Below are 17667 nucleotides of genomic sequence, written 5' to 3' on the forward strand. Positions count from 1 at the left end.
GTAATTGCTCCCTCTAAACTCCTGCCCAGACAAAGCAGCGCACGTAGCGGGGTGCCTCGCCGCGGCCACCGGCCCCGCGCTCCTCGCAGCTACAGCAGTGCCTCGGGCTGGGTGACGACATGCACAGAGGGGCGCCCAGCCACCCCCGTCGCCGCAGTGTCGGTGCCCTGTGTGCCCTTGGGGTTCCCGGGAAGCATGGGGTGGGCACGGGGAGCGGAGCTCAGCCCCATCTAGGTGCACTCCCCCTGGCTACCGGTGCACCCCCCGGGAAAAACCTGCGTGCCAAAATGAGCAACGGAGCACGATCTTCCCTAAAGCCCAGGGATGGTGAGGAAGTTGTCATTACTCCTTAGGAATTAATGAGCACGAGCCAGAGGAGTGCATTTACAGGGAAATATGCCAGTTCCCCCCCCCGAGGATGCGTTATGCCACCTTTATCACAGCAGTTTATTTGGAGCTGCCCTGCCCACGAAGGAGGCACCTCCATCAGAGGCACGTGCAGCAGCACCTGAGCAGCTCGGAGCTGGGACCAGCGGTGGGAGCATCCCCGTGGGGCCGCGGGCACCCCCCGGCAGAGCAGCCTCCGCACACCCCGCTGTGCCGTGGTGCTGGCTCTGCTGGCACAGCTCCTGCCCGGTCTGGGGGCTCTCCCTGATATTCCCGTGCCAGTTTCAGAGGGCAGAGCCTGCCAGAAGGACTGGCTCCTAGCCTCTTCTGCTCCGCTTTCCATCTGAAGGGAGGGAGGCAGGGAGGAAGTGTTCGGGACATTTGAGCTTCTGTGCCCCTCTTTTCCTGCGAGAAAGGACTCTTTATTTATGAGCTTGGCTGGAGTTGTCCCAGACCCAGGCTCCCTGCAGCCCGGCATTTATCAGGACTACAAGGATAAATGCAGCCCGCAAGGATGCTGTGATAAATGCAAGGAGTTTTCTCCTGAGTCATCATGTCCTGCAACAGCTGTTGAACACAAAAGGTGCGAACGGAGACGGCAGCAAGGACTGCAGAGAGTTGTGAAATCTCCAGCTCCGTCTGCAGTCTGCAAAGTGACGTTGGTGATTATTAATTAATCATGCTCTTTGGGGAGAAAGAACTAGTAAAAGGACTAATTAAAAGAACACACGATAGAGGGCAAAAGATTATTCATGATCCCAACTAACAGCCCTGCTACTTCTTCCTTCTACAGGCCCAATGGGAAGGATTAACTGGACGAATTGTCTTTAACAAAAGTAGTGGCTTACGGACAGATTTTGACTTGGACATCATCAGCCTCAAAGAAGACGGTCTTGAAAAGGTAAGCGGGGTTTGTCTTACCTGCGGAATGCGGCTCGGCACAGCTCTGATACCCAGCTAAAAGGAGAGATGGATGGTGGTTGTGTTGTTTCCGTGTTTTCTGTCCTTTACATAAAAGGGTATCTATTCTGTGGGATTGCTCTGATCCTTTTCCATGCCTCATCAGTGACTCGCTAGCCCCGAAGCGACGTGCAGCAGATTAGAGTTCCCAGCTGCAGAAGCTTGGGGCACGGCACAGCAGTGGGAGCAGAACCTCGCGGCTCAGCCTTAACCTTTGCGGGCCCAGGCCAAAGGGGACAGAACAAAACCTCTCCCACCCTCTGCCTCACTGGGCTTGCTTACAAAACCTTGAACAACTCCTGAAAGCATCGGCTGGGTGTGATTTCCACCAGGAAAACTACCCAAGGCTTGGAAATAGGGGGATGGTTGGACCAGATGTCTTGGAGGTCTTTTCCAACCCTAATGATTCTGTGACTCTAGGATTCTGTGAAATATTACAGCTGTATTACAGGCTAGATTTTGTTTTCTTGCTTCTGTGTTACCAAAGGGATGGGAAGGAGAAGGCGAAGGGAGTCTCCCAGCCCAGCTGATGGGCTTGCCTTTGGTGGTGGTGCTGTGCCCAGCCAGGGGACAGGCAGCACCACGGCCACAGCCCCACAGACACAATGCTAACTTGCAAACCTGACCCCGGGCATTTGTGGGGATTTCATCCCCTTTGCTTCAATTACTTTTCAAAAAAAGAGCAGCACGCAAAGCTCTAATGCTCCTGAACCACTGGTTTCAAGGCGAGGTCGGTTCGTTTAAGACAAAACAGAGCAGCAAGAGCTGCACTGCAGCCAGCTGAGCCCCGCAGCCACCTCTGCCATGGATCGGGCTCCAAATCACGGCCATCGAGGCCGCTGAGGGTCCCGGAGCCCGACCCCTTTTTGAGAACGACTCTGAGCCCACGTCCTGCTGACGGACATCTTGCAGACTTAGAGGAAAAAGCTGGCTGCAGGGCAGCAATTCCCTGCCCAGAGCACAGTCTGCTTTTAGACGCGCGCAAGGTGCCTGGCTGGCAGCGAGGGACAAAGTGCTGAGCTCGTAACCTGTGGGCACGGAGACAGGTTCGGAATGCCGCAGGAAACGCCAGCTGGGAGCAGAGAGGAGCAGTTTTCAATTAGCCATGCAGCAAGCGGCCCGAGATGCACAGATGACTTCTCCAGTTAAGGCTGGGGAATTAATCACAGAGTGCTCGCAGGCAGCCCTGGGAGGCTGGAGGCTCGCTCAGCCCCGCCGCAGCGGGCAGATCCGCGCTGCAGCTCCCTGGGACCCAACAGCTCTGCTCCCCATCCCCCTTTTGACAGCCTGGTTTTCCTCCTCTTTAAAATAAATTGTCACCGTGCTTTCACACCACTGCGGTAGGTCTCTGCTTCACGTACAAAATCTCAAGGTCACCACAGCACTCTCCTAGCGGGTATTTTGGGTGTCAAATGCAGAATACAGACAACACTATTCCAAAAAAACCCGGCGAGCTTGAGGCTGCAGTCAGCCGAGCCTGGGCAGGAGGGAGGCAGGCAGAGGGGCAGGGGAAGATCCCATCTTTTCACACAAACCGAGCACCAAATGATCTTTGTGGCTTTTTTTTTTTTTCCCAGAAATCATTTTGTATAGAGTCTAAACCCCCCCCAAAAAAACCATCATGGCTTTTTGGAGCACAGTGCTCAGAGCACCAACAGAGTGCCTGAGAGCGGCATCGGTAGGGTAACAGAAAAACGTGTGGGTATTTGGATACCGGGCGAATCTAAATGTTTAAGTACAACTGCAATATCTGTCTGTCAACCTAATCCTCCTCAGGTGTACCGGAGAATAGCTGGCACTAGCTGCATTTATTACTGTTGTGTGTCACATAAAGCCCGCAGGAAGCCGCCAAAGCTTGATGCATATTCCGCGCACTCACTCAACTTTTGTCTCCGACGACTCCGAGACTTCACAACTCCCACTATTATTTGCCGAAAGCTTCTTGTCAGCTCTAGAGGGGGTTTAAAGTATCGATGTCAAATCTCTGTTGATGCTCCGGTTCTGTCAATAGTTAATCTGAAATAACAAAATGCCAAACTACAAACAAATCCCACACGGATTCTGCATTATGTATAATAGCTTATGTTTGTTGAGCTTTAGGATTGAACTCCTGATCCTTATACCTCCTGGATGTTCCAGGGATTACAGCAGTATTAACTAAACCTAATTACATGTAGTTTGACTATCTGAGTTGCACAGTTCTCTTAATGCACTTTGCTCTTTTTCTTTCCTTTTTTTTCTTAATATTTTAAACTGATTAGTTCAGTCTTAAGTTCCGTGTATCTCCTCTTCTTAAAAAAAGAAGTCTGCAGAGCTGCTAGCAGGAGACTCTTAGCCTCTTGCTTCTCGTTGCCCATGCGCAGTGCAATTCTTCTGACATTGCAGCTGTTGTGTGATTGAAAGGAGACACAGGGGATTGCTTGGGTTTTACCTGAAATATTTAGAGCCTTTCACAAAGTTCATGGAAACTCTTTTAGAATTTATGAGGTGGTTGGCTGGTTGTGGGTTTTTTGCCAGGCAGCATTGCTCATTACAAAGTCTCTTTTTTTGGGATACAGAAAAACCAAGTTGTCTCCTTGGACTGATGAAGAAGTTGGAGAATCTTAAAAATAGCAATAAATAAAATATGGGAAGTTCCTGGCTCCCCACGGGTTCGAGCTGTCTGCCTTTGGTTTCTCTCTGAGCCCCTTCTCCCAGCATGACCCTACAGATGGGTCGTTCTGTTCCCGTTTCCATCCGCCCTTGTGTTTCTTCTCACTGCCAGGCCGGCTATGTGGAATATTCCTCCAGCTCTCCTGACACTTTATCTCACCGTCACAGTCCTTTAGCCAGTCCTGCCTTCAAAGATTGTTCTAAAGCCTCCCCTGCACTGCGGAGATCAGGTTAACAGGCTTAGAGTTGCCCAGATGACTTCTCTTAAATAGAGACATGTTCTGCTATTTCTGGGTCAATAGGCATCTTCAGAGTCTAATGATATATTAAAATTGACAGCTTGAGAAAGGCACGGCACCTCCAAGAGACGAGGAACGTGGCTGCGTGTGCCGGAGCAAGCCCAGGGCCCTTCCCTCCGTGGGGCTCACCACCAGTGCTGAGACCTCTCGCTGCGGAGGGGTCGCTGGGGGGCTGCGCCTGTCGGGCTTCCCCGAGGTGGGCTCCTGCTCTCGATTGAACCCAGACCTGGGCTCCTACCGATCAGTGGATGTGCACTTACACTGTGTGCTTCAGAAGCTCCGAGCTCCTTCCTTGGGAAAGGCCCTGCAGGCTCAGGGTTGATAGGGGATTAAAAAATATTTTTTGTTTTCTCTCGTTCTGCTTTGTCCTTGCCCAGAGTTGACTCTTCAGTGTGTTTTGATCGCCTGCTCTATGCAGTACCGTTCCAAATTGTTCCTTCAGCTCCTAATTCCAGCCATCGTGGTCTTCTTCAGTGCACCTGCATCATTCAGAGGGCAGCACAAGGGCTGCTAATTGTACACGTGCAGTTAGAGTGGCCTGCAGCGGAAGGGCTAATGTAAACCTTCTGTCTAGCTGAAACAAGATGGTAATTCCAACTTTGCTTCTGTTTCCTGCAATGAAGGAAGCAGGCTCCCTTTTCCCAGGCCAGCAGGATCCTGAGAGCAACTAAGGACCGTAGGCCAGGTGTTCATGCACTCGTTCGCTTCGTTTCAGGTTGGCACGTGGAACCCTTCCAACGGTCTGAACATCACAGAAATTGCCAAGGGACGAGGGCCCAACGTCACGGACTCGCTCAGCAACAGATCTCTCATTGTCACCACTGTCCTGGTAGGAGACCAGAAGCCCATATTCCCCCCCTACCCACAGCCCCTGGGGATAGCTGATCCCCCCAAAAGCTGGGCAGGGGCACAGAGAAGTCCTGAGCCCCAGGGTGAGCTGAGCCCCAGACGAGCCGTGGCCTGGAGCTGGGCTTGTGATGGGCTCGTGCCAGGCTCTGGGTGGCCAGAGGGTGCCAGAAGGTGACCGGGCGCTGCCTGCTGCTGGTGGGAAGCGCTCATGGTATGCCAGGCAGCACCAGAACACGCGGGGGCCTTGGCTTAGCTGTGACAATCCTGTTTCTTTCCCTCTCCTAAGTACGTATTTGATAAGCTGGCTAAGAGTAATGCCATTATGCAGCAAAGCACGGGTGCTTAACAGGGCTCCTCCACTTCCAGCTGTCAGGTTGCATTTTGCTCTCACGTTCGCTATTGGATTTGATGGCAGGCATCAGATCAGAATGAATTTTTATTTTATATCTAATGAATTATGACTAGTGGCATTGGTTTCTATACAGCTGTATTACACAGTGCAGGCTCATGGCATGCTACCAGGAGGGAACAAAAAATATCAGCCCCTGCACAGCCTGCTCACAACTGGGTCTGAAGAATGGTTCTGCCTATCCAAATTTCCTGGCCCTTTTGTATTCCGTATTTCTGGGGAGTGAGGGTAAGGAGCCGCCCGCTGGGAGATGTGTTCCCCAGTCCGGAGCTCTGTGACCCCTCCTGATGTCCTTGCCATCCCAAAAGGACGTGGTCTGTAACACAAAGTGAGGGGCTTGGTGTTAGGGAAGGAATGGGACCAGGAAGTGCCAGACACTGCCACCCTTTCTAATGAACTCCCCGTTCATCAAACAACAGTTATTCCACTGAAAGGCTTTCGCATGCCAACATGCCGGGGAGACTGGAGAAGAAAATCTCCCCCAGGCTGCAAGTTTCAGACCGTGGAACTCGGTGAGACCGCGGGTCGCACGCACGGGGCTGCCTGCCCGGCGCGGTGCTCGGTACCATGTGAGTGGGCACAACCAGTGCCAGCAGCGGCTCCCCACCAGCTCCAGACACGGAAATGAATCAGGACTCACATCAGGAGTTCCTGCACAGGCATCAGGGAAATGACAAAGCAAAAGGCAACGAAACAACTCAGCGTGCATCAGATCAGGAGAGTGCTCCTGCGCGGAGCCTTGCCGCAGTGGGTGCAGGCAGACACGACACACATAGGTTTGCTCTCACCGTGTTCCTTTGCATTTATCGGGGTCTGTTCAGAAAGCAGAGGTTCAGGTCATGTTTTTCTACTAGGCCAAACAGAGACACTTGCCAGAGCAAGGTTAGTTCATCTCAGCAAGGTAACTCAGGCACTGCCAGTCCCTGCACCTGGGAAAATGCAAACATTTAGGGCACTGCAGCGAGCTGCTCTCAGGTGCAGGCTTGGGACCAGCCATAAGGGAACTGTTCAACCCATACTGCAGCTGGAGAAAACTCTCCAGAAGCTTTAAAATGACTCCCCTTCTGCCCACGCTCACCCTTCACGTGAAATTACTGGGCCGGGACAGCTGGTGGTACGGGGAGGGCTGGAGAGGCAGCAGCAGAGGGGCGCTGGGAGGTGGAGGAGCACCCGACGGCGCGGTGAGGCCGAGGGACAGCAGGCGAGGATGGGACCAGAGGAGGGAATTGTACAGCCAGGGCTAGGGAAAGCAGGGAGGGCGCATCTTGCCAGGGCTAAAACCACGGCCGGAGCTGGGGACCTGCTGGGGTTCGAGCGCTATCATCACTGCACCTCAGCGACCTCAGCACGATGTCAGGTGATGGAGCCAGAAGGAGACCTGTCAGCCACCTGCCTGTGACGGGCTCTTTTGGGCAGCATTTGCATCTTGTGGTCCAGGAGCAAGCACAAATCACATGAAGTACACGGGTGGTATCGGTTCCTATTAACTGTGCCACTCCTTGGGCCTGTACGTGTGCCATGGGGCATCCTCCTGGAAACCAGCGCTGCCCGCAGGAGCAGGCTGTGTGTTCGGACCTGAGCTCTGCACTAACTGCATTCATATCCCGGGTTCCAAAACATAAAACACAACCCTACACTTCATTTGCATTTGCGACATCCCTTTGCCCTTTCACATTGGTGTAACTGGCTGTAGAAAAGCCAGAGGAGGAACCTTTAAAAGGGAAAGCAGGAAAGGTTATTTTTTCCCCTTTTGCTCATATTGCAGTGACTTGTTGGAAGAGAAATATTACCCCAGCAGCCAGCGCCACTCTCCCCAAGCAATATGGGAACTGTGAAGTTATGAAATTGAGGGCACCTTCACTGAGAAATCGATTAGCAAACCGAGAGCGCTTGTGAATTGGATGTCTGGCCATTTTCAGTAATAAATTGTGAAATAGTCCGTGAATAAGTGGTTCACAGAGTTCAGAATTACCCCCTAGGAAATGTTTGAGACCTGCAGATACATTACTGAAGCGAGTGGCGTCCTAATGTTCAGCGCTTCGGCTGTTAAATATGTATGTAATCCCTACAGCGCTTCCCAAAATTAATAGTGCTTTATGGCTGCTCTGGAGCTGCTGTATTTATAGCGAGATCCATAGATTCAGCTGATTCACAAACAAAGCACTAATTCCAAAGGAAAAAAAAAAAAAAAAAAAGCTGAGGTTGTGGCCAGGGAGAGCAGGGTTTAACAGAGCTGCGAGTGCCAAACCAAACTCTGTGGGCGTGATGTTTCCCACTTTGCTTTGTAATTCTGCAATTCCAGTTTCCGTGAAGCTCTCTGGTCACTCCCCGAGGCACGGCGACTGCTCTGCAGCACAGCAGGGCCTCGGTGCCACCTTACCGGGGCTCCGGCCGCCTTGCAGATAGCTTTAATCGCAGCCATTCATTCGCTGCCTCCCCCTATCTCAGCCTCCCCCTGCCGTCCAGCTCCTGCCTGCTGCTTGCCTTTTTTTGCCATTTCCATCTGTGCTCTGCACGTTGCCTCCCCCAGGCTGCCCCAGTGTCCCTTGTCCTCAGCCCCAGTAGCTGCCCAAGCCTGAGAGCCACCAAAGGGTTGTGCAGCTTGCTGCGCGTTCCTGCCTTCACCTGCAAAGAGGCAGCGATCCGTAGGGCAGAGCCGGCTGTAAAGCACTTTTTTAGTTATTTTCACATGTGCTGGTGCCTGGGGCTGCTGCGACCAGAGACATCCCCGCTGTGGATACAAACAGAGCCCAAGGCAGCGCCTCTCTGGGCAGCAGCAGGGCCCTGCACCCCTTCAGCTAGTGCTGGCAGAGAGGAAACAGAGCTCAACTTGGGGACGTCTGGGGCTGGCCACCAGCCGAGCGCAGTCCTGCAGCTGGTATTTAATCCACCAGCCTCTTAAGGGCCGGTACCGCAATGTGGGGTCAGCTGAGTGTCGGCGGAGCAGGGCTCGCGGTTCAGTTTGTCCCCCCCAGCCTTTTGCTGCTCTCAACACTCTTCATTTGCAGAGCATGAAATGGTTATTTTTCTCCCTGAAATTCCACCAAATGGAAAACAGTTGGCTGCTCAGAAGAGACAAAATTAAATTTTGTGGGGTAAACAAGGTTGCTAATTAGCTGATGCGCTGTGCAAAGCTAATTTATTCCCAGCGTGTCACTGTGCCAGCCCAGCCTGCAGAGCCGGCGCTCATGGCTCAGGTTGGCCGCAGGGGTGGCCCTACCTGGGGCAGGAGCTGGGACCGTGGCCGAGCCCTAACGGGGTTTTTGCTTTGCCCTGTCCAGGAGGAGCCCTTCGTCATGTTCCGCAAGTCCGACACCGCCCTCTTTGGGAACGACCGCTTTGAGGGCTACTGCATCGACCTGCTGAAGGAGCTGGCCATCATCCTGGGCTTCACCTATGAGATCCGCCTGGTGGAGGACGGGAAATACGGCGCGCAGGACGACAAGGGGCAGTGGAACGGCATGATCAAGGAGCTCATCGACCACGTGAGTGAGGCCGAGACACCCGGAGGGGCCTGGGAAGACCCAGGCTTTCAGCCAGGGGTGGGATGGGGGCTGCAAACGGGGGCCAGGGCACAGCAACGAGGTGGCTCAGGGGCCCCAAACACATCCCAGGCACAGCTTGGCTGAATTCAGATCATGGATCCAGAGAGCAAGAGCAGGTGTGAAGGGCATAGGTCTCTCTCTGTATATATATTTATAAATGCAGCTAATTTTCCGAAAATCTCCAAAACATAGAGCTCCCCTGCAGCAGAGCAGCTGTGCCCTTCCTTCCATGGTTACTTCTAAAACCCCACTACACACCACCGAAGCTCCAGTGCCAGCTTTCCCCTCGCAGCTGCCAAAAAGTCACCTGGACTCACGGCCAGCGGACGCTCAGCCTCCTAATGGAGTATTTTGCCTCCAGCACATCCCGTGATCCCCGAAGCCCACTTAGGGAGGTGAGGAGAGCTGGTGTATTTCTGAAGCTCCCATTCCAGGAAAAGGTCTCTGAGAAAAAGAGAGACAAGACTCCTCTCTGACCCCTGCCCGCAGGGAGCGGTATCAGCCTCCCTGGAGGTACAGCACACCCCTCTGCTCCTTCACGTCCTGGCCGAGGGGCGCAGCCATGGGACCACCTCTCAGGTTCCTGGCTTCATTTTGTAAACATTGCCTGAACAGAAAGGGACAAAAATAAGCCCAGATACGTAGCAGCTGTGATGCTATTACAGCTGATGTGAGAGGAATGTGTGTGCTGGTTGAGTCACTCCAGCAAATGAGCGTCGCTGCGAGCGGCTAACCGAGCATTGTCTCGCGGTGAGATGGCAGAGCTGGGGCTCTGAGATCGAGGTTGTGTTTCCAGATTTGGCTTGTCTGCCTGAAATGACATCAGACAAGTTGCTTCTGTGCAATATTTCCTCCATCTGCAAAATGCAGATGATCATGGTTATGTCCCTTCTAGGGACAGTGACGCTCAGTCAGCCGGTGAGGCAGGCGGTAGTCCTGAGATGGCTCGCCCTGGAGAAGCAGGAAGGGCATGCAAGGACAGCCCTGGGGGGAAGGAGATGCTTTGTCTCCCAGGCGAATACGCCCCAGGCGGCACAACTCTGCCCTTGTACTTTTGCTCCCAGAAAAGCCCATGCAGCCCACCGTACAGGTTTGATGGTCCCTTACACAATGGCCTCGCTAAGTCAGACAAGTGACTCTCAGCTCACAGCAGAAGAGGCTGCCATGGTGCCCTCCCCGTGATGAACGTGGCGCAGATGCAGCGCACAGGCTGCGACCCTCGGCAGCCTGCTCCAGAGGCCGGCCTCCTGCAGTCCCCAGCCTCGCTGCTGGCAGCAGAGTCCGTGGCTCTTACCGCAAGGCATCCACCCCATGGGTCTCTGGAGAAGTAAACAGCTCTGAAGGAAATTAGACAAGGGGAATAGCAGCCAGGCTGTCATTTAGTCTGACCCATGTCACTTCCAATGTCCTGCAAGATGTTAGAGGGCTCTCAGGAGGTTTTCTGAGCTCCCCAAGGCTGTGGTCAGCTTAAAGAGACAGATCAAGGAGAAGATATGGGGAACAACCTCATTAAATGATGCCCTAAATTCATGGCCAGCCTGCACTGAAGTATTTCTTGGCTACAGTTCAAACAGCAAACTAACAGACAGCAACAGGAAAGGACCGAATCCCCTCTTCTTGCAGGTTTTACTTGCAAACAAGCATCAAGTTCAAATTCTGCCTTCTAACAGGTGCAGCTGGGTACGTGCCTTGCCGTGATTTACAGCCATTGCCCAAACCCTGTATGAAGCCATTATTTTATCTGCATGTCATTGCTTTTTATAGCAGTGTTTATGTAAAGCATTAAAAAGTGAAACTGCAACCAGATGGGGCCCTTCCTCAGCAGCAAAGCATCTTCACGTGATGTGGGGAAAGGAACAACTGATTGGCATTCGCAATGGGAAAGTTCAAACTTATTTCACACCTTGTAGGCAAAGTGTTGGAGACAGCATTCAAACAAAGCGGTAATGATGAAAACAGGACTGCCTACACTGGGAGCTCGGTATCTGGGCTGGCTTCCCTCCAGTGTCTCCTCCTCGTAAAGGAATTTGGATCGTTCAGGTGGGAGCCTAAAGCACGTAGGACTTTGTGAGGTCCGAACCCCCAGGCCAAGATTAGCTCCGTGCAGAAAGTCTGTGCCTTGCTGAAGACCCCTTACCTCTTGTGCAGCTGAGACTGAGCCCCCAGGGTGCTGTGAAGCACCTTCTTGCGGGGCTGAGCTGAAGCGCAGTCTTGGTCCCATGCCTTGTACATCAGTGAGGTGTTCCCGAGGTGAAACGAGAGGCTAAAACGGAGGTTGTTATCATGTGGAAGGGCTGAGAGCCCTGGGAGCAGCAGATGCAGAGTACCACGGATGGGCAAAGCAAGGAGGACTGGCCTTCTGCTGGGCTGTGAAATGCACCCGCAGCGGGAGCCGGCTGGCAGTGCCAGCTGGGGGAGCCCAGGTGGGCGTCCAGTTAGTGTTTGGGGGTGATGGTGCCCACCACAACCCCCTGGGGTACCTCCCAGAGCACGAGACAGAGGACTGGCTGTTTACGCTGCAAGCTCCCACTGCTTCCTTTGGAGTCACGCATCCTCCTCCTTCCACCGTCCCTTCTGATCCAGACATGCCTGGCCACAGGCAGTAATGCCTTGGGCTACAATCCTTTGTAAAATTGCTTTGTTTCTAGTGTGGCCTTAAGCATAAACAGGAAAAGCAACAGCAGTCAGAGCAGCTCCCAGCATGACCCCATCTTGCAGGTCCCCAGCAGCAGATCTGGAGAAGACAGCTTTGCGCAGTAAGATGCAAGAAGTCCTGCCCTGCTGCCTTTCATCTGCTGCTCGTCCTTCATCACAAAAAATCTGCTTTGGTGTTCAGCCCGCTCCCTGGAGAGCCGGACGCTTTCCTCAGCGCAGTTTGTTGCTTGTTGTCACTCTGCCTGGCCGCTTCTGCAGGGAAGCCTTAACGAGAAGGGGCCATGAAAGCTCACCTCGCTCACACCACCACTGTTTTGGGTGGGTTTGGGGCACCAGGCGATGCAAAGAAGTCTCTGTGCTGTGCATCCGTAATAAACAGGGAAGCTGGCAACTGTCAGATCTCCTCCTTTCATCCGTAGTGAACGTAGTGCTATTTATTTATAGGAATTATTATTGGTACAAGCAGAACTACACTGTGCATTGTGGCCCATCCATTCTGATTTTTAAATTTTAGCTGTCTGGCACCGTAGTGCCTGCAAATCCTCCCCATTGTTTGTGGGCAGAGCCACATAAAACCAGCAGAATGAGTTGTTCTGGACATTTCGCACAAACTTGTCCACAAATAAAACTTGTCTTCTCCTGAGACAGTACATATCAAATTTCCATTCACTCTGAAACTTCATGTGGGAATAAAAAAGGCATGAAAAATAATAGGGTTTCTAATGGAAATCCCTGCCAATGGTAACTATAGAGAAGATGTAATATCTATCCTTAGGGATGATTTATGACAGTTGATTTAACACTCTCACAATAAACGGGCATTTATTGACAGTAAATTCTGGCAGAAACACATATTGCACCACATTGCCACATTCCCAGTAATGCTCCTGCACTGGTGGGTACTTATTGCAAGTGCCAGGGAGCTGGGGATTCGTTTGGAAGCCACTGGGCCAGGAACAGGAAAAAAAATATTGCTGTTGGACGAGGTGCATGTCGTCCCTTGTTTACACCCCAGAAACCCAGCATTAGAAAGGAGATGGAAGTGAGCTGGCTGCACTTTCTCCTTTTGTGCTCAGCATCATTAATTTGGTGAATTGACATTTATCGCCGTCAGAGAAGCGGCCGACAGCAGCACACTGACGTGCAAGTTGGGAGCCCCAAGTCCTCTGCTTGCTTCCGCAGGTCTCTGGACCTGCCGTTCCCCCCTTGGTTCGCTCACCTGCCAGGCACAGGGCTGGTCCCTAAAGCTAGGTCTGCTCTCACTGTGATCCCAGAGCCCGGTCGCTCTCTCTGAGGAACTTCCCCCCAAAAAAAAGATGAGAAGAGGCCCAGCCGGACTTCACGCTCCTTTCTCCCCTTCAGCTTAGAGCTAGGTTTTCCCTGCCAACATCCGTTCTGAATTCACCACTGGCATTAAGTAAATTCATTGACAAAAATGATGTCTGAACGAGGGCTGAGATCCTAAGAGCAGCCATTAAGAGCAGGAGTCAGCCAATTAACGCTGACCCGCTGCTCACAGTGTACACGGTGCCAGACGAGGAGCGCTCGGGGTGGTGCCTGCCCCGGCCTCGCTCCTCCTGGAGCATCACTTCGTGCGCGTGGTGCTCCCTGCTGCTGGCTGCAGGGCCCGGCAGGACGCTCAGCCGCCTGCTGAGGCTGCAGCCCCTGCTCCCGGCCAGCTGCAGGCTGCAGGCAGACCGTGCCTGCCCTCGCCACCTCCTCCTGTGGCAGTTCTGGGACAGGGTGGGCTACGAAGGGTGCTGCTGGCCGTGCTGTGCCCGGGGATGCTCACGAGCAAACAAGACTGGAGGATGCAAGTGCCGGTGCTGCCAGACAGACAGCTGAATAACAATTAAATGAGTAAAATATGCACTATTTACCTGTCTCTCAGGCAACGCACACATAATTAGTTTATGTAAACACCTAACTCAGATTGGTAAAATAAGCACTGAGGCAGCTTACTTTCTTGAATAAATATGTATCTTGGTGCTTATGCTGTTTGCTGGCGCTGCTGCGAGAGGCTGTCACACCCAGCTCCGCGTCGGCGGCCGGAGGATGCTGCACGACTCCAGAGACCGTGCTCGAGCTGTTCTGACCCGCGGCCACATTCCTGTGATAACTGAGAACTTGAAGATAAGACCTAGCAGTCGGTGCTAAAGCCAAACAGCTCTGCGGAGAACAGGATTCTCCCTCCACTGAATGCCCAGCGAACTTGCATCGGTTCCACCCGAGTGTGAATGCTGCAGCCTGGTGTGAGTAAGGAGAGCCAAGCCTGCGAGGGGTGCTGGGGACGTGCCTGCATTTGGTGTGTTGTTGCCTTGGCAAAATTCATCTTTTTGGCCTCAATTCAGCACCACACTTAAGATACACAACACTTGGAGTGTGTGCGAGCTCCGGGAAGACAGAAGCATGTGCTTAAGTGGCTTTGCTGGATAAGGGCCTTTAAGCCGCTGGCACTTGCCGTAATTCCTCATTTTTAATAAAACCCATCTTACCGTGCAACAGCATAAAAGCTGGGGCTGAGTGAAGGAAGCCATCAGGGCCCGCTACCCGACTGCCTGCTTCGTGACGGCGGAGCACGACGAAATGAAAGCTTCACCCTTGGAGGGTTTTGATTCCGATCCTCCTATTCAGCAAATCCATAATTAGAGGCCACCTTCCGAAAAATCTGCATCGATAAAAAGGATATCAAAGTGCAGCCCTATAATGCCTTTCAGAGCTGAGGACACAACGCCAGATTGGGTTCCCTAATACCTGCTTCATCCTGGTTGTGTGTGACATTTACTGCCAAGGACGTGGGGCTGTGATCAAATCGCAGGAGCTGCTGAAATGACACAGTAAAATTTTATCTCTGCACTAAAAGCGTTTTGATCCTTGAGCATCCATGCAGACTTTTCTCTCTTCACTTTCCGTGGTAAAGCATAAACTCCTGGCTGTTATTTAGCTTGCTATATCATTTTGACAAATCTGGCTTTGGAGGATCTCTCAGATGAGCAGCTGCTAGCTAGTTCTGACCTCAGAACTGCCCATTTCCTTCTTCTTCCAGAAAAATCAGTAGCCACATTCTTCAGCATCTCCTTCAGATTCCTTGTTAGAGTAGGACACGCACACAGACGTGACGCAGGAGATGAACATGACTGCAAAGTGACGAGGAAAAGGAAGCAACCAGGGCTCAGACTGAAGAGTATTAGAAGAAAAGCCGTAGTTCTGTCCTTGTTAGAGAATCCCTGCACCTTCTCTGCTCAGGACCTGCAACGCTCCGATCTCTGGAGAGCAGACCCTTTTAGACACACGTGACGGATAAATGCTTGTGTCTTCCTACAAAAAAGGCCCAAACAGGTTCCTGCACATAAAAATACCCCACTGCCTTTCTGTGCAGAGTTTAGGGCCATGAGCCTGGCCTTCCTGCACAGCACAGGCCAGAGATCTTCACCAGCTTCTGCAGCGAGCCCCCGGTTTCTGTTGGAGCAAAGCAAGTTCTAGTAAGAGCACTAATATTGATTTAAAGGTTGCAAGTCACAAAGAATGCGCTGTATCTCTACGAAATTATCACTGGGATAAGTGATAATGCGAGAGGAACTGCATCCCATGGGGGCTCCCTCCAAGCTCCCCGCACAGCACCGCAGGGTCCCCGCACAGCACCACTCCTCCCGCACGCCCGGCGTCCCCAGAATGGGCCTTACAACTTTTGCCATGAAGTCAGCCCACGTGCAGTGCCCAGCCTTTGGGGCCGAGCAGCCGGCGCAGCAAAGGCCCCCTTGGTCTCGGTGCCCAGGGCGCCTCGCTCACACCCCCACACCTTGGCCTTTTGCTCTGGGCTCTGGTGATCTGTGCCCTGCTTACAGGGGGGAAATGGGAGCAGGGAGGAAAGGACGGCGCTGGTGCAGAGAAACACAGCTGCAGCCCTTGCAGGCTGGCTGTGCTGGGTTTTAGAGCTCCCAGGTGAAGGCAGCAAGGATGAAACCTTTGCACGTTTGCAGTATGGCCTCTGCTGGGGCTTCAGAGCCAGCCCCGGCAGGCGTGCGTGGAGCCTTTGGGTTTTGGGGCAAGGCACTGTCTTTCAGCAGACAGAACAACCCAAACCCAGCCAGCACTCCTGTCCGGGGGGCTCTGCGGAGGCCAGAGCAGCTGTACTGCCCTCTGTACCTTGGAGCAGAAGCAGAGCAACCTGGCAGACGCCGACTCTTCCCAGTGCGGTTCCTCGTGCCAGGAACAAGACCGACCCCGCAGCAGGGCGAGCTGGGGAGACGGAGGGCTTCTGAGGGATGGCAACGGCTTTCTAATGGCTTCTTTTTTTCCCTTTGTGCCTCTCTCCCTCCGTGTCACGGACAGAAAGCTGACCTGGCCGTCGCTCCTCTCACCATCACCCATGTCCGGGAGAAAGCGATCGACTTCTCCAAGCCCTTCATGACCCTGGGGGTCAGCATTTTGTACCGCAAGCCCAACGGGACCAACCCCAGTGTGTTCTCCTTCCTCAACCCCCTGTCTCCTGACATCTGGATGTACATCCTCCTCGCCTACCTGGGGGTCAGCTGCGTGCTCTTTGTCATAGCCAGGTAAGGGGATGCCGACGCCGCACCACCCGGCTGCCACCACGCGACGCTTTGCCCGTGCTCCGAATACGTTTCGCTGCCGGCGCGTCGCAGGGATCTAACCACGCAGCGGGAGCCGCGGCATTAAACCTGTTTCATTAATGAAATTACTTCTGGCCCATTACCCAGAGGCAGGCTGGTCTGCTAGCGTGGGCTTGCTCATGACTCGCAGGCTCCCCTGTTCTGTTCCATTTCGCTGCCACCCTTCCCATGGAGGGATAATCAGAGCGTTAGCCGAAGCATGTTTTATGGTTTTTCACGGCTTCAGAAAGAGAGCGCAAATGGCTTTTTGCTCAACTGTGGCATTGCTCTGTAAGTGTTAAAACGGGCCCGGCTTTTACCTCCCCGAGGCTGGCTGTACACATTCAGACCAATGCCCCTCCTCCTGCTAGGTCCATTTTCAGCGAGGGCACAGCAAGGCTTGCTGTTGGAGGCCCTGCGTCGGCACAGGGGCTCGGTGCTGGCAGCTCGCTGGACACGAGGGGCTCCATTTGAAGGCCTCGGCACACAGAAGCTCCCTTCTTTCAAAATGTAAACAAAGAGATTTAGGAACAAGACTTGCCAGAGGGCAGCAGGCTGCAGGCTGTGGGATTTCTGTCTGCCAGTGGCTGGAGAGGTGATACAAAGCCAGTGGAGAAAATTAAAGATGGGCTATCCACAGGGGAAATTTGGTTCCTTCTTTGCCAGCTCGAGTCTGTTACATCCTTTGTGCTGCTCCACCACGCTAACTGTGGTTGTTTGCTTTATTAACATAAATCCGTAAGCCTCTTGTGCTGCGTCAGGGCTGGCAGTTCCACCGGTTAGCAGACCTCGAGCACAAAAGAATTTTAAAATGCTCCCTCATTTATGGTTTTAGAAATTCACCTGCCTTTTTGTTTTGTTGGCACCTGCCTGGTACGACGAGGGGTGACGGGACGTGGTTTTCCTGCTCGTGCTCCCGTTAGGTGACCTCTCGGGCAGCCTCCCCAGAAGAGGCCCGGCCTCCCCGCTGCCCCCTGGGCACGCGGCTCCCGCGCCCTGCGTCGGTCTCAGCTCCTGCTTCTGATCCCCCCGGCAGCAAAGCTCCCCGCAAACCCTCCCCTGTACCAAACGGATGCAGAGCGCGGCGCTACGATCTGACAGTGTCTGTTTACAGAAATTAATATGCATCTAATTAGCATGTTTAAAACCTCTATATTTAAAAGCAGTGGAATTTGCATCTATTTGCATGAGTTATTAATTTCACAGAGTCTTTGATGCGATTCACAGTCCAGAGCTGCTCTGAACATGCAGCGCCGCCTTTCCAAACCCGAACAAAGCTCTTGCTGCCCTCCCTGGCC

The 17667-nt window shown here is 53.1% G+C and overlaps 1 protein-coding gene across 2 annotated transcripts in view; it reads left to right on the forward strand.

Moving 5' to 3' along the window:
- The window catches only part of GRIK3 (glutamate ionotropic receptor kainate type subunit 3), a 108052-nt gene that overhangs the window by 73776 nt on the left and 16609 nt on the right, over positions 1-17667 (forward strand). Inside the window, exons 8-11 of one of the 2 annotated variants that reach the window (XM_066982496.1) lie at positions 1181-1288; positions 5014-5127; positions 8838-9041; positions 16089-16312. In XM_066982496.1, the coding sequence (XP_066838597.1) occupies positions 1181-1288; positions 5014-5127; positions 8838-9041; positions 16089-16312 (650 nt within the window). Of the gene's footprint in view, positions 1-1180; positions 1289-5013; positions 5128-8837; positions 9042-11819; positions 13801-16088; positions 16313-17667 lie in introns of those variants that run through there. The other variant, XM_066982497.1, reaches the window with a different exon arrangement.

This window comes from Anser cygnoides, chromosome 24, assembly GCF_040182565.1.
Source record: "Anser cygnoides isolate HZ-2024a breed goose chromosome 24, Taihu_goose_T2T_genome, whole genome shotgun sequence".
NCBI lineage: Eukaryota > Metazoa > Chordata > Aves > Anseriformes > Anatidae > Anser > Anser cygnoides.